Source organism: Artibeus jamaicensis, unplaced genomic scaffold (genome assembly GCF_021234435.1).
Source record: "Artibeus jamaicensis isolate MK-2021 breed Jamaican fruit bat unplaced genomic scaffold, CSHL_Jam_final scaffold_1031, whole genome shotgun sequence".
In the NCBI taxonomy this organism is placed as follows: Eukaryota; Metazoa; Chordata; class Mammalia; order Chiroptera; family Phyllostomidae; genus Artibeus; species Artibeus jamaicensis.
Genome location: NW_026522026.1, coordinates 1,044,066 through 1,068,574, shown reverse-complemented (window position 1 = coordinate 1,068,574; position 24,509 = coordinate 1,044,066). Strand labels below are relative to the sequence as shown.

The 24,509-nt window shown below is 41.1% G+C and overlaps 1 protein-coding gene across 2 annotated transcripts; it reads left to right on the top strand.

Moving 5' to 3' along the window:
- The first annotated feature begins 119 nt into the window (after positions 1–119).
- Positions 120–15,462, top strand: GRSF1 (G-rich RNA sequence binding factor 1). 2 transcript variants are annotated; one of them, XM_037148627.2, is made up of 10 exons: positions 120–568; positions 3,108–3,264; positions 4,320–4,475; positions 4,855–4,998; positions 5,639–5,774; positions 8,256–8,437; positions 9,202–9,323; positions 10,670–10,805; positions 11,164–11,239; positions 14,138–15,462. In XM_037148627.2, the coding sequence occupies exons 1-9, from the start codon at positions 215–217 to the stop codon at positions 11,211–11,213; spliced, it is 1,437 nt and encodes a 478-aa protein (XP_037004522.2). In that variant the 5' UTR covers positions 120–214; the 3' UTR covers positions 11,214–11,239; positions 14,138–15,462. The 2 variants fall into 2 exon arrangements, with proteins under 2 accessions (XP_037004522.2, XP_037004523.2); XM_037148628.2 differs by lacking the exon at positions 120–568 and adding an exon at positions 726–815.
- The last annotated feature ends 9,047 nt before the right edge of the window (positions 15,463–24,509 follow it).

Sequence of the window (24,509 nt, the reverse complement as noted above, 5' to 3'; positions counted from 1 at the left end):
GCCCCCCCCCCCCCCCGCGGCGGCAGGCAGCTCCGCCTCAAAGGCGGAGACCGGGCGGAGCTGCGCTCTCTCCCCCGCCTCCTCGGGACTCCTTGCTGTCCCCAGTGCCCGCGGCGCATGTGCCTGGCGCCCCTCCCCGGCCCTGGATTCCACTTCCCCTCCACTCCCGCTGCAGCCGCAGCTGCCTACAGGCCCCGCGCCGCCTCCGGAGTCCATGGCCGGGACCCGCTGGGTGCTCGGGGCGCTGCTCCGGGGCTGCGGCTGCAACTGCAGCAGCTGCCGGCGCACAGGCGCCGCCTGCCTGCCCTTTTACTCTGCCGCCGGCACTTTTCCTTCGGAAGTCTCCGGCCGTCGCCGGTTGCTACTGTTGCTCGGGGCCGCCGCGGCCGCCGCCTCACAGACGCGGGGCCTCCATACCGGGCCTGCGCCCACCGGGAGACTGGCGGGGCCTCCCCCTGCGGCCGTGTCCGCCGCCGCCACGGCTGCCGCCTCTTACCCGGCCTTGCGCGCCCCTCTGCTGCCGCAGTCCTTGGCTGCGGCCGCGGGCCCGGCGCGGGGTTACAGCCAGGTACGTGGGCTCCCCGAAGGGCCGCGCGCACGCGTCCCCGCGCTCCTCCGCGTGCGCGGCCCGGGATCCGCGGCTCACGCCGCATACCCGCCCCCGGCTGCCCAGTCCTCCTATTGGGCCTCTGAGCAAGGGACGCTCTCCCGGCTTTGGGTTTTCTCCTTGTTTTGTTCTCCTGTGAGTCTGGTCGGTTGTGGAGTGTAAGTGTGGCTGGGGGTGAATGTTGAGGCCTTGTTTCCTGCGGCCCATGGTAGGTTTTATGAGACTCTTGACGCCCTCATCCTGCATCCCTGTCGCCCTCAGTCCGCAGGTTGTGAAGTTGGGAGGCTGAGTCTGCGGAGCTATGGGAATTTTCGTGCAGCCAGAGCATTAGGCCCGGGCAGCCCGCTTATTTGAAGGTTCACGCGCACAGTTGCGTGGGCTGGATTCGTGGGGAAGGAGGGTCATGCCCAATGCTGCTCTGTCTACTGTCGTTAGGGAAGGCGGGCTGCCCCAGATTACTGAAGGTCACCTCTGCACCTCCACTTTCCTTGACAGAAAGCCTTGTACCACCAAGGGTCGCCGCCGAAAGGACTGTGCGGAGACTGACTGGGGGAGGGGAGGCAAGGAGAGGGGGCGTCTAGGACACGATTTGGGGATCTAGGAGTGGATTTACAGTGTTGTCCTTTTAAAAATCAGTGTGTGCTTTAAGAACTCAGATTACAGCTATTTTGTGCCTTGCAGGAACCCTTCTGCTTGTTACATGACATCTGGGAAACGTCACTACACTTTTCGACTATTCAGCGCCTGATGCCTTGGGTTCATATTTATCTAAATTCACTTTGTGTTTCTCCTTGAACTTAGGCAAACTGGGAGGCTAATCAGCATGGCTGCTGTCTGCCAGTGGCTGAGCTAATTGACTTGAATCCTGGCCCAATACTTTCTGCTGCCCTTTTCTGTAAAAGCTTCTGATGTTTATGGAATTCTGGGACATTGGGGAATGTTGCCTTTATTAAAAAACAAACCATCTCTAGTAAGCCCTTATGAGCAGGCTACTCTCTTTACTTCTTTTTTCCTCTGAAATTGACTATGATAATATCTGTTGAGTCTCTACTAGTGTTATGCACTGTGCTGACATTTGTTACTGACATCTTAAAATCTTCCTGAAAATGATGCTAATATACATAGGAGTGAAGTATCTCTCTTTAGCCCAGTAGACTGCAAGTCATTTGTCTTAAAGCCTGAGTTGTCTTCCCATGTTAATTGTACTACTAGTTGCATTCTTATTAAAAATGTATTAGACCTCTGCTAGAGGTTTACGTTTATCATTATTTCCATAGAATTAGACATGAGTCTTCATGTGAACAGTGAGAGTACAAAGGAATCTCTTTCCTTAGGTCAGTAGAATGCAAATCCTGCTTCCCGAGTTGTCTGCCCACTCATGTTATGGTACTTACTGGAATCTGATTAAATTCCAATTTTTGCTTAGTTTTGTAAAATAGAGTTCTTTAGATATGTCTGAGGCTCCTGTTACCTCACATAACTGCTCTTGCCTTTTATGATTTTTTTTCTATCCAGTTGGTTCTCACATACTAGTTGACAGGTTAACCTTTCTAAGCACCCTGCTGTCTTGTTGATTTATCCACTTCTAAATGTCTTTTGTTAACCCCTTTTTGCCTACCAGGTTAAGGAGACACACCGAGCTTAACACTCAAGACCCTCTGCTAAATGGTACCAAGTTCCTTTTGCCAGCTCATCTTCCTTGGCTTCTGATTGGACCCTACAGTTTAGCCAAATGGGATTATTGCTGTATTGCAAATGGGCTTTTGTTCATATTACTTCCTCCTCTCACCTCTCAAACTGGAATGCCCTTCCCTTTATATGCCACTGTTGGAAGGCTGTTCTCCCTTCAAGGTCCATCTGATAACATGTCTTGATTCTACGCTTAGTGCTGTTTTGAATTCATACAATATCTTGTATCATCTAGCACTTAAAGCATCCCATCTTGTATGCTTGTCTTAGTGTAGATCACAGGTGGCAAACACAAGGCCCACGGGCCTAATCTGGCCCTCCACCTTGTTGTGTTGGGCAGCAGTGCTGAGCTCTCTTTCAACTCCTAAGGAGTAGTTACATTTATCCAGTCCTAAAATTACATTCAGCCCTTTGAAGGCAACGGCGAGGCTGATGTGGCCCCTGGTGAAAATGAGTTTGACACCCCAGGTGTAAATGGCACACATTAAGTAGGAGGCACTCACATAGTTGTCAAGTTGAAGGGACCCCTCTTGTTCTGTCTTAGCAAAAGCACTATTCTTAAGTGTAATTCGGGACTGAAGAATTTCAAAACAAGTCCTGAATAAAATTTGTGTCTTGCCAAACCATTGGAATATACCTGTGTGTTGCTTTAGAATGCACAATTTAAGCCAAAACAGGATGAGTTACATTTGTGAAGTGTATTTCTTGCCTGTCCTGAGAATAACATCCAGAGCATTAGTTTGCAGCAGTAAACATTTTCTAAGTAGGTTGTCAAAGAAATATTTTTGTGTTTCTTTATTTCTTTTGGAAGGAATCTAAAACAACCTACCTGGAAGACCTTCCACCTCTCCCCGAGTATGAGGTGGCCCCATCCAAGTTAGGAGACGAGGTGGATGATGTGTATCTCATTCGTGCTCAAGGATTACCGTGGTCGTGCACTGTAGAAGATGTGCTTAGCTTTTTTTCAGGTACCTTTTATGTATGTTTTAAATATGTGATTTTGTCTGAGTGGAAGATAGTGCCCCCAAATCCAAGCTAAACTGCCATAAGCATCTTATTTGATGGTTTAGAATTGTCTCATCTTGCTGGTGTGTACCGAGTGACACTGTGAGTACCATTGGTGATGCACACCAGTTTTAAGACCAAATGCAACAAAAAGTGTAATGTTAAGACAACAAAAAATTTAACACTAAGACTAAAATTTAATAAAACCAGTTTTCTCTCATGTTTTATTATGTAAAGATCAAAAGACAAACCCGTTAGTGGAACTATGTTAGTGGGAACATGGGTTAAGAGATCTTTAGGTAATACATTTAGCATACAAGATCACTTAGTGTTAAGTGACATAGTTCCCTTAGTAACATGTTTGGGAGGTTTGCAAATCTGTGGTTGGTTTTTCATTTCTGTATCTAACTGATTTTTAATTTTCCTTTTAAGAGAGTTTTAGAAGATTCTGTCACAGATGTTAAAAAACAGTGTGACATGTACTAAGTACCTCAATGTGCATCGCTTTGTGTGGTCAAGCATTTCATCAAGCCAATGTACATCTTTTACTTGTTCCCTTTCTAGTAAAAGAGGTATGAAGTATGAAGATGTGTTTTCTTAGTAATAAAAAGGGGAAAGGTTAAATGATGGTAGCAAAATTATTCTTCTAGGGCTTTTTAGAGTTTTTCTGGTTACGATTGTAACAAAAGAAGACACATTCATAAAACGTAACCATGGAAGCGTTGGAACATAATACATTTCTTTTGTTTAGCCTAGCTTAAATTGCCATTGAATGATCAGGAAATCATAAGCTTCTGTGCAGTAAAGTTTGCTTATTCTTTTCACGTGGAATGTTTGAGAGACGACCACCACACTGGCATTTGGATGGCTTCAGTGAGGGAGTTTGTGGAAGACATATGGCAGGTGTTTTGGTTCCTGCTCTGCTTTGTTGTTGGAGGATTGCATTCGAGTGACTTATATAATGGAGTTAAAAGTTTAATTTCTGGTTTTAATTGATTTTTTACTCACATACTTTTAGATTGCAGGATTCGCAATGGTGAGAATGGAATACACTTCCTCTTAAATAGAGATGGGAAGCGAAGGGGTGATGCCTTAATTGAGATGGAGTCGGAGCAGGATGTGCAGAAAGCCTTAGAAAAGCACCGCCTGTACATGGGTCAGCGGTATGTGGAAGGTACGTGATGTCACCTTGCGGGCTTTCAGGATCATTTCATTAGACTTCTACTTCCCAAGGCACTTTCATTTCATCCTTAGCAGTTAAATATTAGGAATACACCCCTTTTATAGGGTGCAAAAAGGATCCCAGAGATTGTCTGTGTTTTATCTATAAAATGGAGATGTTGGCCGAGTTTACCTCACAATTTGTGCTGTTTAAATGAGGGACTCCTGTCACATGGTAAATATTCAGTAAATGTCATTTGTTATTTTCTCCAAAGAAGTACATAAAGATGGAAAAACGCTGCTTTTTCAATTCTTGGATGTCCCACCAAGTGTGACTTTTTCAAGGCCTTGTTATGTAAATTTGACATACCTTTTATGCTTTTGCTTTGTAGTATATGAGATCAACAATGAAGATGTGGATGCCTTAATGAAGAGCCTGCAGGTCAAATCTTCGCCTGTGGTAAATGATGGTGTGGTTCGTTTGAGAGGACTGCCTTACAGTTGCAACGAGAAAGACATTGTAGACTTCTTTGCAGGTGCTTTTCAGTTTTACATTTCTGGGGCCTCGCACCTCCCCCCCCCATTGTCTCCTTCTTTATCTCACATGAACCTTTTCCTAGACAACTGCATGCAGTTATATTAGGTTTCTTGGGGGGAGAACTCTTCATTCGAATTTCCTATCTTCGTTGATTATATGAGTGTTTTACCTAGCATGGTGATCAAGACAGCAGATTGCAAAATAGTTCATGTGGGTTTATTTACTATTGAGGGAAAATACCCTCTCATAACAATGTCCATATTAAGACAGTAGCAATTTATATGATTTAGTAGCATTATTTAATTCTTAGCTGTAAAGCGTGCATCATTAGTAGTGATGTTAGTCAAGATCTTTATTTCCCCTACTATATAATGGCAAAAAAGAGAGACAGAATTGTGTTGTATGTGAATGCTGGGACCCTAACCATTCTGCAAATATAGTTGTGTGGGTGTTACTGGTTTTTGGCCACATAAAAATGTTCTTCCAGTGAAGCTTGTATCAGTCTTCGGGATTGGTAGAGCAGCTCCCAGATTTTACTAAGAAAGTAAAAAAATTAGTATATGGATGACTGTTAATTTTAAGGATAAAAAAAGCTCCTGTTAGCAGCACTCATTTGTGGTAATTTTTGGGTGTCCTAGGACTGAATATAGTAGACATTACTTTTGTGATGGACTACAGAGGGAGAAGAAAAACAGGAGAAGCCTACGTGCAGTTTGAAGAACCAGAAATGGCCAGTCAAGCCCTATTGAAACACAGGGAGGAGATTGGTAACCGGTGAGTGAAGCAGATACACTGATGCGGGCCTGTCATCGCTGGGTCATTTTGATGACTGCACTGTGACATGATGTCAGATGATCTAAATGCAGAAAAGTAGAATGGTAGGCTGAGCTTTCAAGAGCCTGTTAACAAATTGCTGATTTGTAATTTGCTGTACCTGTTATTTCAGTATGCATCTTTAAAATGCTTTTTCTTACATGAGGTCTGTATTATCACATCTAACAAAATTAGCAACAATTTATTATCTAATGCCATAAAATAATAGGTATATGTGTGTGCCGGGGAGGGGGGGAGAGTACTCTCGAAAGAACAGAGCACTGATTTAATCACCCTGGAGATAAGTTTTCTTCATACACATTTTAACAGCATTTTCTACCTTATTTGCTTCATGAGAACTATACCAAGGGTAATTGCGTGTATGCGAAGAATTAATCTGGTATGAAGGATTTTGTACTGAAGCCCTAAAATTGTGACTGAAGTCACATCTTTAAAATTATAACTAATATGTCATTACAGTTGGGGCTTTTTTTGCACCAGAATCCAGGCATAGTCCACACTGTATTTGATTGTTATGTTTGCAGTTCTTTTAAAGTAAAGCAAATCCCCTTCATTATTTTTTTATTCCCTCCCCATTTTTAAAAAAGTTTTTTTAGAAACAGGTGCATATGCATTCTTTTCAAAGATATTATTTATTTATTTATTTTTAGAGAGAGGGCAGGGGAGGGAGGAAGAATGGGAGAGAAACATCAATGTGTGGTTGCCCCTCGTGTGCCCCCTCCCGGGGACCTGGCCGACAACCCAGGTGCGTACCCTGACTGGGAATCGAACTGGTGACCCTTTGGTTCTCAGGCTGGTGTTTAGTCCACTGAGCCACACCAACCAGGGCCTCTCCACCTTTTTAAATGTTGTTGACTTTTGAAGAAATTGGGTCCATTGTCCTGTACACTGTCTCATGCACTATATTTATGTTATTGCTTCCTCATGGTGTCATTTAACATGTTCTTTGTATCCCGTATTACTCCCTAACAGCTGGAAGTTAGGGCTAAAGTCTTGAATTGGTTTCCAGCTAACATTTTTTTTTTAAGATTTTAAAAAAAGGAGAGAGGGAGAGAAACATCAATGTATGGCTGCCTTTTTGTGCGTCCCCTGTTGGGAACTGGCCTGCAACCCCGGTATGTGCCGTGACTGGGAATCGAGCCACGATTGTCTGGTTCACAGGCCCGCGCTCAGTCCACTGAGCTACACCAGCCAGGGCAGTCAAGCTAACATTTTGATGTGGACACTCTGTCAGGGGTGTCTAACCTGTGGGCCACATGCAGCCCAGGATGGCTATGAATATGGTCCAACACGAAATCACAAATTTACTTAAAGCCTTTTTTATTTTTTTGCTCATCAGTTTTCGTTAGTGTTCGTGTATTTAATGTGTGGCCCGAGATAAACTCTTCTTCCAGTGTGGCACAGAAACCAGAAACGTCAGAAGTTTGGACACCCTGTGAGATGATTCTGTGTGCTATATATTGTATCACCTTAGGATGCAAATAGTGATGGGTGGCTTCTGTTGTGTTTTGGCTTTAATTTTGGAGGAGTTTTCAAAAGTCAAAATTTAAGTCACCTTTTTGTTGCTTTCTGGCATTTCACTTGACTCCTTTGAAATTAAAAAAAAAAGCCATTCCACTTGGTAGAGCCATTGTCAGAATTACTTATAGAACTGGTTCGGAGGTCTGTATTCAATTTTAAGTGGAAAAGCGTGTGCAGAGTGTTCCCTCCCACCCCCTTTTCTTCACTGGTCTTCATATTGTGTGTATCTTGGAAAAACACATCAGAGTTATTGTAGGGGACAGTGTTAAGGCAGTGTAGCAATCTCTTCAATAAATTAAAAATGCAGCTCATCTAATCTTTATAGGCCTGTAAATAGAAATGCTTTTTACAATTCAAGCTTAATAACCTGATTTGGAAAAGCAGTGATGAGAAAAGAAAACTGGATCCAGAAGCTTGGATTTAACAGGCAGCCTCCCTGCCGGGCAGGTCAGAACTGACGTTTAGTTCCTGAGTCTCACTGGACTCTGAGCAACATTCTGGAGGAAGTTAGCTCCTCATACACTGTGACTTTTAATATCTTATACAGATACGATTGATTTTCACAGAATTGAATTTTAGGGCTTCAGTACAAAAATCCTTCATACCAGATTAATTCTTCGCATACACACAATTACTCTTGGTATAGTTCTCATGAAGCAAGTAAGGTAGAAAATGCTGTTAAAATGTGTATGAAGAAAACTGATCTTCAGGGTGACTAAATCAGTGGTCTGTTCTTTTGAGAGTACTCCCCGCCCCCAAGCACACACATACCTATTATCCTGTGGCTCTTGTGTTTCATTAAGTTGTTGGAAATAGTATATATACATGTTTTATTTTAAACAAGTCCAATGTAAGGTTATTCGGCACCATTTGTGCTTGTTCTCTTTTGCTTTGACATAGATATATAGAGATATTTCCAAGCAGAAGGAATGAAGTTCGAACATATGTCGGTGCTCATAAGGGAAGGAAAATGGCATCTCCGTCTGCTAAGTATATAACTGAGCCTGAAGTGGTCTTTGAAGAACATGAAATAAATGAGGATGTTCGACCTATGACAGCTTTTGAAAGTGAGAAGGAAATAGGTAAGGACCTGCCATTTGTTGAGACTTAATTGGGTCTGTATTGTATGTTTTGATATTTGTTAAAAATTTTTTTACCATGTTGTATGAAATTGTAAGACTATCAGACCAGGAAATTGAGTTGAGTGTAGTATGCACTTTGAATATATGTAGAAGGGCTTAATCATAAGATTTTTAAATGTAATAATTTTTGTAGGTTCTATATCGGGAAAGCCGGGTGGCACAGATAGAACAAAAGGAAGCAAAATGTCAATAGACTAAGGAGGGGGAAGCGCTGGGTAGAGAGCAGTAATGCTGACTGAAGTAAGGAGTTTTGTTTATCTCCTTATGTAAGTTATTCCTGGGGTTCCCAGCCCCAAAGCAACATTTAGAATCTTTGAAGTTTGATAAATCCTTTTTAAATCAGTGCCCTGGGATTATCCTGTTAACTTTTCTTTTTCCTTCCTTTCTTCTTTCTTTCACCCATAACCCAGAAAGTTACTCTTTCCTTTATTTTTTTCATTAATAACCATTTTTTCTCCTCCCTGTTGTTACAGAAAGGTGTTCTTTTATAATCTGGTAATGGGTTGAGGCACAAAATCTTACTGGTGTTCAGGTGACATTCGTAAAGTGGCAGGAATCTCTATCATTTTGGCTTTTAAAATTAAAGCCCTTCTTACTGGTTCAAGAGGAATTGAGGATTTTGACAGAAAGGTCATACCTAATTGTAATCTCTTAATTCTCGGAGTTTTTATGCTCCTGACTGTGCTGCTTGTTCCACCTCCCAGAGCTGCCTGAGGAGGTGTCAGAAAAGCTCCCGGAGGCTGCTGATTTTGGAACCGCGTCCTCGCTACATTGTGTGCACATGAGAGGACTGCCTTTCCAAGCCAACGCCCAGGACATTATAAACGTGCGTGGCCGTAAGATTCCAGTCTCAGTAGGTTTGAGTGAAAGTTCTAGAATTGAACTTCAGTTAGTTTCAGGAAGGTAGAGAAGAAAATGCAGTATTTCTGGAGTACCTGTGGACAGTACGATGGCTTCTCCATGGTTGCCGAGGCTTGTTTCATTTTCTTTACCTGAGAAGTATGGATGCTATTAGGTTTTGGGGTTTGTTTGTTTTTTTTTAAGATTTTTAATTTAGTTGTTTTTAGAGAGAGGGGAAGGAAAGGAGAGAGAAACATCCTTGTGTGGTCGCCTTTCACATGCCCCCCACTGTGGACCTGGACCACAACCCAGGCATGTGCCCTGACTGAGAATCAAACTGGCCACCGTTTGGTTCTCAGGCTGGCACTCAGTCCACTGAGCCGCACCAGCCAGGAGTGGACGTTATTGGGTTTTAAGGTGAAATGTAGAGTGGATAAAATTTTATAGATGCAAAATAGTATGATACAGGTTTTTAGTCAGAGAAAGTTTGGTTTCTCTAAAATGGTTCAACACAGCAGCTTTGAACTTAGGAAACTGAGCTCCAGGGGAACTTGCCACAGAGCAGTTACGTTCTAGACAGAATTTAGGACTCTTAAATGTTGGGAGTTTTCATTAGACCATGTGGCCGTCTTTTAATTTTATTTTATAATAGATACTGTATGCAATGAAAAGATAAAGCAACAAAGCCCTTATTGACTTGAACTTGAGAACATAAACTTAAGGTAGATCCAAACCTAGAGTTTTCAGTTAGCAGTGGGGCCTCAGTTATCTTTATTATTTCAAAAAGCCTAATAGGTACCAGATCTTTACCTAAATGAAGGTTGCACAGTCTGATAAAAGTATTACACTCTGTTGCTTTGGTTTGGAATGATAACCACTCAGGTGGTAGCCTCTGCTTCTGTAGTGCTGATAAGAAACTGGTTATCAGGTGTATGTCTGCTGAAAAAATGTTAAAAATGAATTATTAAGAAATAAAGTATATTTGTTGGACAGAGAAGAGAGTCTTTAGAAACAGGGAAGGATGTGTGTGGGAGGAATAATAAAAGTGGTCTTTGTTGGTATAAAAAATGTTGAGAAATATTTGTCTTGTGGTAGTGGATTTATAGTTTAAGTTCTCTGTAAATGGATGTTTGAAATGAATGTTGAGTTCTAAGGAAATCAGTAAAGCCAGAGAGGTGGTAGATGTCTACTTTGTTGCTTAAAGAGATTTCCTCAAAACAAATTAATCAAAGCATATGAATCACAGTCTGAAAGAAAAATGCAGAACCATTAGACGTACAGAAATTGGGCCTAGTACCATTGTGTTCTTTTTGGCTTCCTTTGTTTGCTTAGTTTTTTGCTCCACTGAAGCCTGTTAGAATCACCATGGAATACAGTTCCAGTGGGAAGGCCACCGGAGAAGCGGATGTGCACTTCGATACCCATGAGGATGCCGTGGCAGCGATGCTCAAGGATCGGTCCCACGTCCGTGAGTGCTGCCCGCGGTTATCGTCGTCGTTTCTGGCGCGTGTCTTCACTCACCAGCACCTTGTTCTGTTTTGGAATTTTGCCTAGAGTATTTCACTGGGAAAATTATGCTTTATTAATCCTCCTAAATTAAATGTAAAAAGGATGAAACATTGTATTATAATGAAAAGCATTTGATTATCCTGCATTATTTCTGTCTGTAGAGTTAGTTAGGATTTTTTAATTTTGTTTTTTATTTTACTTAAGAAAGAAATGGGGAAAGGATTTGAGTTTCTGTCTGAGCTATAAGAAAAATAGCTATAGTATTATGTTCGCCTTTTCAGCTTTTTGACATGAATCTTTTTCTTTGTCATTCTCAGAACATAGGTATATTGAATTGTTCCTGAATTCATGTCCAAAGGGGAAATAAGACTTCCAGGGACTCCAGAGCAGAAGGTAAATTTAAGAGGTAGAATTGTAGAAATTATTTTCTAGTGATGAATTAATTAGTATCTCACACATTTGTAACATGCTGGGGCCATTCTCTTTAATAAAGGTGAAACTAGTCATGATAATTGAAGCATCAGTATAGGGAATGGTACTCTCCTGGGAAATAATTCATTGTTATAGTACAGTGGCTTTGAGTATTTTCCCCATACACAGCCTTTTTGCATCTTTCTCAACATTTATCATTTTGCGTGCCTGAAAATTTTTCACCTTTAGTAACTATAAATCATAATATACTGGAAATGTGCTTGCATTCATTTTTCTTTCTAAATGTTAATTTCCTCAGTTCTGAGATATTGTTAAGATGTGTAAAATGGTTCATTCAAAACCAGGGCCTATCAGTGATACATATACTTGGTGTATCATGTTTCTGTACCTAAAATGGTGTTATAAAAAGGGTTGTACTAGGCAGTAGAATGTGATTTCATAGAGTTAACGTACTTGTGACAAATCTATGAAATACATCGTCCTGATGTCTTTTCCTTTGACCAGATGTTATGTGGTGCCTTTTTTTACCCTATAAAATCTTTTATTTTTTTATTTTTATTTTTTTATTTATTTTTAAGGTCAGCTGGTTTCCTACTTAATTTTTTGATGGATTTTCCTGTATTTTAATTTTTTAATATATTTTTTATTTTATTGATTATGCCATTACATTTGTTCTATTTACCCCCCTCCATTCCCCTCCACCCTGTACACCCCTCCCCCACCATCCCCCCTTTAGTTCATGAACATGTGTCTCACATTCTTTAGATTCTATATTTCCCCTACTATTCTTACCCTCCCCCCTATTTTCTACCTACCATCTATGCTACTTATTTTCTGTACCTTCTCCCCCCTTCTCCTTCTCCCACTCCCCTGTTGCTAACCCTCCATGTGATCTTCATTTCTATGGTTCCACTCCTGATCTAGCTGTCCTCTTAGTTTGCTTTTGTTTTAGGTGTGGTTCTTAATAACTGTGAGTTCACTGTCCTTTCTTTTTTATCTTCTTTCCATCTTTTTTATCTTCTTTTTCTTAGGTAAGTCCCTTTAACATTTCATATAATAAGGGCTTGGTGATGATGAACTCCTTGATTTTGCTCTTATCTGAGAAGCACTTTATCTGTCCTTCCATTCTAAATGAAAGCTTTGCTGGACAGATCAATCTTGGATATAGGTCTTTGGATTTCATGACTTGGAATACTTCTTTCCAGCCCCTTCTTGCCTGTAAGGTCTCTTTTGAGAAATCAGCTGACAGTCTGATGGGAACTCCTTTGTAGGTGACTATCCCCTTTTCTCTTGCTGCTTCTAGATTTCTCTCCTTCATTTTAATCTTGGCTAATGTAATGTTGATGTGCCTTGGTGTGTTCCTTCTTGGGTCCAACTTCTTTGGGACTCTCTGAGCTTCCTAGATTTCCTGGAGTCTATTTCCTTTGCCAGAATGGGGAAGTTCTCCTTTATTATTTGTTCAAATAAGGTTTCCACTTGTGACTGTTCCTCTTCCCCTTCTGGTACCCCTATAATTTGGATGTTGGAGCGTTTAAAGATGTCCTGGAGGTTCCTAGGCCTCTCCTCATTTTTTTGAATTCTTTCTTGTTTCTTCATATTTTTCTGTTTGGTCATTTTTTCCTTCCTTCTGGTCCACTCCCTTGATTTGAGTCCCAGTTTCCTTTCCATTACTATTGGTTTCCTGTGCATTACCATTCATTTCAATTAGTTAGGCTTCATATGTTCCTCTAATTTGTGACTAAAATCAACCAGTTCTGTGAGCATCCTGATCACCAGTGTTTTGAACTGTGCATCTGAAAGTTTGGCTATTTCTTCATCGCTTAGATTTATTGGCTCTGGGGCTTTGAGTTGTTCTTGAACCATGCTTTGATCTGTTTGTGCCTGTTAGGTATGAGGAGAGGCGCCTTAGGCATTCACCAGGGCGGGTCCACCCAGGTCGCTGGTTTGTGACACTGTATGTGGGGGCGGGGTCAGAGAAGGAGCAATGGTGGTCCTCTCCACTCGCCCCCGCCTGTTTATCAGAGGGCAAATGTGCGAGTCTGCCGCCCTGCACTGCAGGGGCCTGCATGGTCTGTCTCAAGGCACATCTCTTCACTGGTTTATCTTTGCGCAAATGCGCGACCACAGACAGCCAGCCGCGCCACACCTTCCCTGGGTCCCGCCCGTAGCTAGCCCGCACCTGGAACCTGAGCCTGGGACCCGCGCCCTCGGCTGTCTGTGCACCGCCTGGGTCAGGGGATCTTTTTTGCCCTACCCACTCCGCTGCTGGCTTTGCCCCTCTCACCGGTTTTGCTGAGCAGTTCATTGTTTTCTGACTCCGTATTGTTCAATTTTCTGTGTGGTTCGGTTGCGTTTATTGTTAAAACTTTGTTGTTTTTAGATTTGGTTGTGCGAGGAAGCAAAGTGTTTCCACTTAAGCCTCCATCTTGGCAGCCTGTAAAATCTTTTAATTTATTTCATTGTAACCATTTTCCTCTGTATAGTTCCTACACGGTTCCTTGCCTTCCTTTGAGACACTTAACTATAATGATTTCATAAAAACACGTGGGGAATTTCTTTGTAGTGGTTTTCATGGGCTGTTTCTGAATCTAAAGCCCCGCAATCTCATGATATTAAATATTTACATGTAGCTAAAATCTGTGTAAAATATATTCTGTGCTCAACTTAAATCTCCTATCTTCATACCAGGCTACAAATATTAATGCCTAACTGATTTTCTTTACCTCAGCTTAATGGATTTGTCAGATAAATTTCATGAAATTAGGGGGAAAAAATACTGAATTTATTTTAAATTGTATAGGAACATCTTTAACCCTTTTTCATTTTGAGTAAATTTTCAATACTCTCTTTTATTTTCAGGATGAAGCAAGAAGCATTTCATCTGCACGTCTGTCTTGGATGTGGGATATAAAGTTCCACATTTTTAGCAGCAACTGCTTGAGAAGGGATTTTAGGGTTTGGGGTTAATTGCTTATAAGAAAAATTCCATAGTGGACTGTTTAGAAAGAAAAAGGGAAGATTCAGTTTGGGATTAAATAAACCGCAAATTTAAATATTGTTTAAACTGTCCAGGATAGGATCTGATTTAAAAATCTGGTCTTTATTTCATGATTAAATAATTTGTTTTCATAGAGTATACAGTATCCAATGGGAAGACTGCATATTTTTATTCAGCACTGTCCTTCAAAACCCCCTGTTTTAAAAATGATTTATTTGAGGGCTGTGATATAAAACTTCCTGTGGAATAAAATGCTGATTTATTTTAACTAAATACTCACCAAAGCAAGGAAAGGCTTCAGACCTTTGGACCTTTATGGTTTGGCAGAGTAGCTATAATTTTAGGTGTATTTGATGACTTAGGGGTAGGAATTTAAAAACAAAACTATCCAAAACAAAGAAAATGAACACACAGATCAGTGTGTGTACTGACAGTGTTTTGCCTTTCTAAGCCTGTGCCACTGGCATTTGACATTAGTGCCTGTGTACTTCAGGAGGGAATTCTAGTCTCAACCTAAAAGTTGTCTGAGCACATCCCCCCACACCCCCACCCTGGTTTTTTGGCTTGGGGTAAACATTAGGGATGTTAGTCTTAAAGCTGTGAAGTGACGTGTCAAAACAGTCCCTACTGGTAAGAACACTGATGGCTTCACTTGAATTTAAACCAGCGCTAGATAGGAAACCATCCAAGTCCCCTCCTTTGCTTTTCAGTGGGGTCGCACATCCCATATTGTAGAACAAGTAGGGGTGCCTTGCTTAAATAAAAATAGCTTTTAATGTAAAATTGTGTGGAGGGTTTATGGATAAAGCTGTACTTCTGTCACAGTGTGGCAATATTTTCTGCTTTAATATTAAACAGCTTGTTATTTAAATATTGGATCACAATGGCTGGCTTCAAAATGTAGTCTTTAATAAACTAATTTTCTGTGCACCTGTGTAGGAGAATCAAAGTCCTGTATACTTTCTTTGCCTTGTTCCTGTTCTCAGGGTGACGACTGCTACATAGTTACCAGGAGATGCAATTCTAGTTTTCAACGTGAAACTTGCCCACATTTCTGAGAGGAGATACCTGGAAGAGAGATTATGTCTTCTCTCAATACATAACCATCTTTGATTACCAGCTAAGACACAAAACCACTGTACTGTAAATAGTCAATAAATGAAGGCTTGGTTCAGGCTGCAGATTACCTAAGAGTATTTATTTTGGAATGTGTGGATAAACCAAATATATTTTTATTACATCAAGTCCTGGCATGTTGTAAGGAGAAATGGTTGATTTGCATTTGCCATCCTATAAGAACATGACTTAAGCAGCTTAAGAGCTTCAGTGTTACTACTAAAGGTGGAAGTGTGTTTTTGTATGTGTGTCCTAAGCTGTGAGAACTGGTGTCTGTAGCTGTGTTTATTGGAATGTGATCTTTTTTCTTTCCCTTTAGCAGTAGGTATCTAATTTTGCTATCTTCTGTTTGCTGTGGAAAAAAATGTGTAGGTTCTTTCAGGATTGGGGTTAGTAAGCAATCATTTGCAATTACTTTATGTTAAAGCTAATGAGTTTCATTTTCATATCAGAAAAGATAAGAGCAAAAGCCTTAAAGTGTTGTGTGGTGAGTCAGCTTGGAAGGTGGTACCTCCTTGCCATACTAGTGGCTGAGTTCTCACTAAAAAAGGTCCTTGGGACATCATCTTATCCATATACTTTTCTGGCCTCCCTATGAATAAGTGACTGCTTATAATTAAGGCTACTGAATGAGTGATTGCTGACAAGGCAAGTGTAAAAAGCATGTAATAGAATTAAAGTGATCTTTTATTTTTCCCCTAACAAAAGACATTTCTCCTTCCCAAAGTGTGACAAAACTGGGTTGTATATCATCATTTGCTACTGAAATAAGTAATGACAGTGATTTTTCTCTTCTGTTTGTGACTTTACAACCCCCTTTGCGGTAAAGCTATAAAAAAATAGCAGGACTGGATGTGACCATGTTACCCATCTCCTGCTTGTAGGCTAGCTACTGCTCAGGCAAGGGGGGGCTCTGATACATGGAAATACAGCAAGGAAGAGATTGCCAAAGCTCATACCCTAACTGACACTGGAGAAGGAAGCTGAATCAGACTCTCTGTCCCTCTCTGCTGGGGGAAGGATGCTTCTGCCAGGTGAGAGGGGAGACTGAGACTGCCGTGGGGTGGGAATCTAAATCCTCACCACCTCTGCAGTGTGAGGAGGAAGAATCAGGAGAAAGCCACTTCCGCCTACATGGCATTTTGAGGCAAGGGCCCTGCTTATTGAGTTAACCTGCCCTACTGGCATCCTCTGCCCTAAACAGTTCCTCAGCAGATTCTCTTTAGGGAACCTTTCTCTGGGCTACATCCTATTCATTTTACAATTTAAAACATTCCATTGTTTTCAGAGTTTCCCTTAAATTATGCGAACACATTTACGTTCAATTGGTAGGACCTGTGTGATAGAGTGAAGTGCTATTACTTCAGCAGTAGAGGCAGGCCTAAGTTCCAGGACTTTCCAAGAAATCGCTCTAATGTAGGAATGCAGTTTTTTCCTGATTCAGCAGATAGAAAATAATCTCTGAAATTTGTAGGAAGCTGCTATAAACATTCATACGGAGGTTTTTATGTGTACATCACATTTCAGTTCATTTGGGTAAATCCCAAGGAGCGGGGGTGTTGGATCATATGGTAAGACTATGTTTAGTTTCCCAAGGAACTACTAATTATCTTCCAGGGTGGCTGTACCATTTTGCATCCTCACCAGCAATGAGTGAGGCTTCACGTAGCAACTCTTTCTTGTCAGCATTTGTGTACTCATTGTTTTAAGTTTTTGCTATTCCGATAAGTGTATCATGGTACCTCATTTTAATTTTTAATTGATGTTGATGGTCTTTAAATATATTTGAATCTGCAGACTGTTTGGTGAGCTGTCCAGATCTTTTACCCAGTGTTTTAGTTGGGTGGTTTTCTTCATGACAGGAAGGGTTATCGATAAAGGGTTTTGTTTGGTTCATAAGCTTTGATATGAAAACAAGCCGTGGGATGATTTTTTAAGTTGTTTATATTTGTTCTGAAGGAAGTAAAATTGTAGCGATATGGAGGGGTCTGTAGCCCCCCTCCCACCCTGTACTGCAGCCACTTCCCTTAGGCAACTCTCAGCAGTTTCTGATGTAAACTTCCAGTGACACTGTAGGTAAGCAGATAAGATGGGTGCTTTCATTTCTTTTTAAAGTATACAGCATACTGCACTACTCTTCTGCACCCCTTGGCCATACATCCTAAAGATCACTTGATACCAGTAGACAAGCGCTTCCTCATTTTCAAGATGGGTGTGTAGTGTGGACGTGTGCAGTTGAACCTGTCCCTTACTAATGCACACACAGATTCTGTCCAGTCTGCTGTCACAATGCGGAAGTGAATTGCCCTGTATAAATCTGTCATTTTGTACACACATGAATTTCTCTGTAGGATAAATGGTCAGATTATGTGCACTTGTAATTTATAGCAAATCAGATCAATGTATTTTTTCCTAGCTTGCACCAGCAGTGTAAGTGCTGCTTCCCCAAAGCCTCACTGACAGTGTGTCAGCAGCCGGTCAGGCTGGACGCACCCCTTCTCACGCCCACACGGGGGTGGTCCCTCCTGAGGCAGCGCTTCGCGTGTAGAGCTTTTCGATTTCCTTTTCTGCGAATTCTTTTCATACTCTCATTTTTCGTATAATCCCATCATACCCTCCTATTTTTTGCTTATAATCCCCATCTACTTCTCCTCATAAAAAATTTTTCATTCTCATTCATTTTAAAGCAAAACCAAACCACAGTATTTTCATCTGTATTATACATTTCTTTAAAAATGACTAAAAATAGTATCACTTCTAAAAATACTAATTTTTTACCAAATATCTATCTGAAATGTCCTTTTTTTTAAAAAAAAAGTTTCAGTCAAGGTCTAAACCATACACACATTACAATTGGTTAATATGCTTCTTTCCCTCCTGCCCATGACCTTTTAATGTATAATTTCAAGCATACAGAGAAGTTCAACTCTAAGCATGTCTATACCTATCAACTCAAGTCTACAAGTACTATTTTGCCGTATTTCCTTGATATCTATGTATCCGTGTATTTATGTGTGTCAAAAATGTAAACATCTGTATTTGCCTCATAAGCTTTGGGGCATACATGTTGATGACTTTCTTGTAAAATTTACAGTGAAGTGAACAAATGTTAACTGTGCCATTTGTTGAGTCTGGATGTACAACTTGTAACCCAAACCCCTAGCAAGCTATGGGATGTCTCCATCACATCAGAAGGTTTCTTTACCCGGTTATTTCCTACGCCTCTTACATCCCTTCTCCCTGCTGGGATTCCGTTTTCACGGAATGGCCATAGATGAGTTTGGCCATTCTAAGACTCCGTATAAATGGAATCATACAGTATGTATGCTTGTGTAAATTTCTTTTCAGCACGTTTTAAGATTCATCCCCGTGTTCAAGCTTGTTCCCGTTCGTTGCCACGCGGAGTAGTATTCCATTGTGTGAGTGCGCCACTGCGTAACGTTCCATGCGGCAGGTGAACAACCGGTGGACAATGGGCTGCTTAGAGTTTCTGGCTGTTATAAATAAAGTCGCTATGAACCTAACCTCTTGTGCAAGGCTTCTCGTGAACCTATGTTTTGATTTCTTTTGAGCAAGTATTCAGCAGAATATCCTGAGTTGTAAGGCTGGTATATTTTAAGTTTTGTTAGAAATTGACATACATCTTTCCCAAGCAGTCATCCTATTTTATACACCACAGACAGTATGAAAGTTCCAGTGGGTCTGTAGTCTCACCGTTTGGTGGTCTCATCCTGTCACTTTGACCGTTCTGTGTATGGTGGGATGCCTTGGTTTTCCTTTGGTTTCCTTGACAGTCCATGATGTTGAGCATTTTTTCATAAGCCTTTGAGCCACTCAGATTTCTTCAGTGATGGAGTGCGTGTTTCCTACTTCTTTTAATCCACACGTTTCCTCTTCTGCAGGGTCCAGCACAAATAACACCCCCTTTTTTATTACAAAATCCTGGGTGCTTACAAAATCATAAGCAAGTAATTCTCCAACAACTATCACATGCAAATACACCATATGACATTCTAGGTGAAATGTTCAACTTAAAACTAAATTATTATGCCCACATCGTTACCCTACCAAGCATACTCAGGCAGGCCTTCTGCGGGACCCTGTATTTCTGGAGAAATAGGTTAACCTCTAGAGTTTTGCACAACCTGAATTTTCCTGATTGCCTTTCTGTGATTATTGACCACTTTCCTGTTGTTCGGTCTTTTTCCTAACTAGTTAGCAGGAGCCCTTTATTCTTGATATGAACTAGCTTTAAATTATCCATCTCCACTCCTAGTTTGTCAGTGTTTATTATGGCAGAAATTATTTTTATGTGGTGAAATTCTTCAATCTCCCCTTTTATGACTTCTAGGTTTGGTGTCAGAATTAAGACAGCCCAGCAAAATTTCGGAAACACCTGGTGATAAGGCAGGAAAGCATATAGCCAAGGGAGATTGTAGAATATGGATGGATTCAGTGAAGCTTATGAGGGTCACTAAGATACATTTAAGAATGAGCTTTTCAAGTGATCTAGACTAATCTGAATCCCACAGATGACTCTGCACAAGTATATTCAAAGACTTGTCCCAAAACCTACCTGGTTCTAATTGAAATGAAGAGGCTTACCACTTTCTGCCACTTGATAATGATGTTTGGGAATAAAGACCAAAAGCAAAAGTGAAACTGAGTTATTTACAATTTCTGACAGATTGGTATAATTCCATTCACTTCTTGTCCCCTCAAGAAAGCAAATGAAATACAAGTGATAATATTGGGCTAGTTTTTAACCTGCTCTAATGTAAAAAAAGTTACTTGCGATAAACCTTGTAAATGAGTAATGAGTGATAGCTATTGTGCCAGAAAGTAGCACCCCAAAATGGTAAGGCAACCCCGCTGCCTGGAGATGGGCCCAGCGTCCCCGCTACCTGCTGACTGGAGCCCTGAGTGCTGGCTACCAAGCTTGCTCAAGTCCTAGGAATGTGGCATCCTCCATCATGCTTACAACTGGTGCCTGGTTCTTTTGATCAATTTTATTTCTCAACATAACAGGTTGTCTTTGAATAAAGTTTGTCATGTTCTTAATATAGAAATTGTGCTGGTCAGATACTTGATTTCTGACTTGGTAGACTGACATGTTTACAAAAATCTCATACCAAAGTAATTAGTGTGTTAACAACAAAACGGCTGTTCTGAGTGCTGAGAATACGATGGAAGACCTCAATAATCAACAACACTCAAGCCAACAGATGTCTAAGAATCATTAAGATTTGTCCTGGGAGAACATTTCGGGAGGGGGATATATTAGGTTATTCGAAAGGTGTTTTGCTATAAAGACGCAGCCACTCATTTCTGAAATACAATTGTTTAGAAAGGGTTGGCAGTCTGTTGAGCAAAGCTGGAGTGAGGCTGTGATAGTGGCCCTGAGGGCTACTTCAAAATCTCTGGTCCAGCCCCGGCTGGTGTGGCTCAGTGGGTTGTGTGCCCTTGGGTTCCCGGTCAGGGCATGTGTCTGGGTTGGTGGCCAGACCCCCAGCTGGGGGCGTGCAAGAGGCAGCCGATCCATGTCTCCCCCCATGGATGTTTCCCTCTCTCCCTTCCCTTCTAAAAAGAAACAAAATCTTAAAAAAAAAACCACAAAACATTAGGCCATACTTGGAGTTCTTTCACAAAATAGTTAAACTCCCTTTGTTTCATCATACATTTTTATAACTTCACTTATAAATAGTGAATGAAGGACCTTAGGCTGAGCTGTAAGTCTGACTTAAAATATTCAGGCTAAGGAAAATCCTCAGATTCTATTTGGAAATAAGCTGCATTTAGGGAGTTTAATCAACCTCCATTAGGTTAGACCTGCAGTGGTTTTGAGTATGAAAGCGCTAATATATTTAAATAAACTGTTAGATATACAAAAGTGTTGCAAAAATAGAATTCCTGTATATGCCTCACCTAATTTCCCTTTGACATCTTACATCGCTACAGTACATTTGTCCCGATGCATGTTGAGTCCCACTCAGTCATCACGTCTCAACCTCAGAATGTCTTTTGATGATGCCAGTGGGAAGGGCAACTCTCATATACTTCGTGAAACGTGCTTGAGTCGGGTTTTCCGAGGCTTCTCTCCTGCTTAGACTGGGTTGTAGCCTGGGGGAGGAAGGACACAGAGGTGTCATTCTCACGACACCTTACTAAGGAGTCGTGTGACCAACATGACTCACCACTGACGCTGTGAATTTTGATCCCATGGCCCAGATAGCGTTTGTAGGTGACTATAAAGTTCCTTCTTTAGGACCTTTAGGTGAAGGGATGAAGAAATACTAATTGGTCGTTACGAGATTGTCACGGGAATGTAAAGTGTAGGGAATGTGGTAAAAAATATTCTAATAACTAAGTATGGTACCAGGTGGGTATTTGAAGTATACTTAGTAAAGCATATAATTGTCCAACCACTTTACACCTCAAACTAATACAAAATAATGTCTAACATAAACTGTAATTACAAAATAAAATTCCTTTTTTTCTCTATTATATTCCACTTTTTTTGGAAGCAAGTTATTAAGCACAACCCACATTCAAGAAGTGGGGAGTTAAGCTCCCGTTTCTTTTTTTTAAAAGATTTTATTTACTTATTTTTAGAGAGGGGAATGCAGGGAGAGAGGGCAGAGAAACGTCAATGGGTGGTTGCCTCTTGTGCATCCCCTGCTGGGGACTGGCCCGCAACCCAGGCATGTGCCCTGACTGGGAATTCAACTGGGAACCCTTTGGTTCACAGGCTGGCACTCAATCCACTGAGCCACACCAGCCAGGGCAAGCCATAGCTCCTTGAAGGAATGGTTACATAAATTGCATGGAATTTTTCCATACAGGAGATATGCTATATCTCCCCTACTTATTTAATCCTTATGTCAATATGAACTCATGGGTATTTACTTTATACCTTGGGTTAAATCCTACACTACGTTATTTTCTTGCTCACACTGTTTCAACTTTGGTCCTTGGGAGCTTTCGCTTGGCTCCTGTGTCCCTTTGATAAGACACCTTCATCCTGTGGCTTTTATAGCGCCTCCTTTTTGGCAAGAATTAGCCATTTCTCCAAGGAGCCCAGGTTCCTGTTATTGGAGAGTGTTATAAGAAACCACGCTTTGGTTTCCAATGAAAGATCGGCCATTGGATTTGCCCATTGCTACTAGAGTGCTGGCTCCCAGGTCTGCTCAGTGGGCAGTGCCACACGTCTGTCCCAACCCATACATGCAAACATTACCTATTTTCTGTATCTGCCCTTTTGGAAAGCATGATTTTTACATATTGTGCCAAAATATTCATAACAAACTTTACCATTTTAAGTTTACATTTCAGGAGGATTAAATACACTCATATTGTGCAAATGCTGTAACCATCAATTGCCAGGATTTTTTCATCTTCCCCAAGGGAAACTGTCCTCATCCCCCACCGCCCTCTGCCCCGCTTCCTGGCTGGCCACTACCATTCCCCTTTGTCTCTGAATCGGGCTGCTCTGGGAACTTCACGCAAGTGGAATCGTGTTTGTCCTGACTGGCTTATTTCATTTTATGTCAAGTTTCACCCACGTTGTAGTGTGTCAGAATTTCCTTCCTTTCTCAGACTGTTTCATTATATGGATCTACCACATTTAGTTTATCCATTCAGTGGTAAATGCTTGGGTTGCTCCCCCCTTTTGGTGACTGTACATAATGCTGTTATGAACACGGACATACAAATATCTAGTCCTGCTTTCACTTTTTTGGAGGTGTGTGTCACAAGTGGAATTGCTGTATTACATGGTAATTTTCTGTTTAACTTCTTTAGAAGCTACTGTGCTGTTTCCCACTGTGGCTGCACCATTTTACATTGTTACCAACCGTGCACAGGGATTCCAATTTCTCCACAAGAAATTTCAATTTTGAAGTCCACCCAGTATTTTCTCTTGTCGCCTGTGAATTTGGTGGCTTATCCAAGAAACTGTTGCCAAATCCAATGCCATAAACCTTTTCCTCTTTTCTTCTAAGAGTTTATGGTTCTCTTATGGTAGATATTGACCCATTGCATTTTTTTTATGGTGTAAAGGTCCAACTTCATTTGTTGAAAAAACTGCCCTTTCCCAATTTCAATGACCTCAGTGCTCTCCTCAAAGATCAACTGACCATATATGTGAGGGTTTCTTTCTGGACTCTACATTCTTTTCCTTTTTAAGATTTTATTTATTTTTAGAATGGGAAAAGGAGAAAGAAACATCCATGTGGGGTTGCCTGTTGTGTGCTTCCTCCTCCCCTGCAAAAGGGGGACCTGGTCTGCAACCGAGGCATGTGCCCTGGCTGGGAATCAACCCCTTGGTTTGCAGACCCAGGCTCAATCAGCCAGGGCTTGGCTCTCCATTCTATTCTTTTGGTCCCTATGTCTCTTTACGACAGTACCACACTGTTTTGATCAGTGAAGCTTTGTACTGTCTTCAAATCAGGAAATGTGAGACCAAGTTTGTTCTTTTTAAAGTTGTTTTGGCTATGTGGACATGCCTTAAGAGTCCATATGAATTTTAGCACGGTTGCCTCTATTTCTACCACTGCTATTGTATTGGGATTTTGGCAGAGATTACAATGAATCTGTAGATGGCTCCGGGTAGTACTGACATGTTAATGATATCAAATCTTTCAATTCATGAACATGTAGTATCTTTTCATGTACTGGTGCCTTTAATTTCTTCCAGCAATGTTTTGTAGTTTTCAGTGTAAAAGTGGTTTGCCTCTGGTTAATTCATGCTGATGCTGCTGAAAATGGTGGGAAGTGTGATTTTTAAGGAAGACAGGCTTAAACACTAAGCCAAGGTGTGGGCTGTTGCGCTAATAACAGATCTTTAAAGCTTTTAAAAAGGCTGAACGGTATTATCAGTTCAGAATAAAATCTCATGTCTTATTACTTATTCCATTTTACAGTCTATATTACAGAGCTGCCTGTTTGCAGTCTCATTTGAAACTAATTATAAAATAACTTACACTGATTTAGGATAATTCCCCAAATTATCTGCAGCAGCACCTAGAACACAGCTGGCATATGAATCCAACAATAAGAAGGATGAACAATCACAAAAATAAGTATTATTTAAAGGGGAAAAAAGACAAGAAACTAGGC

Coding starts and splice junctions, on each gene's coding strand:
- GRSF1 (XM_037148627.2), top strand. CDS start 215: ATGGCCGGGACCCGCTGGGTGCTCGGGGCGCTGCTCCGGGGCTGCGGC. Junction 4,476..4,854: donor GGGTCAGCGGTATGTGGAAG/GTACGTGATGTC, acceptor TTTGCTTTGTAG/TATATGAGATCAACAATGAA. Junction 4,999..5,638: donor CATTGTAGACTTCTTTGCAG/GTGCTTTTCAGT, acceptor TGGGTGTCCTAG/GACTGAATATAGTAGACATT.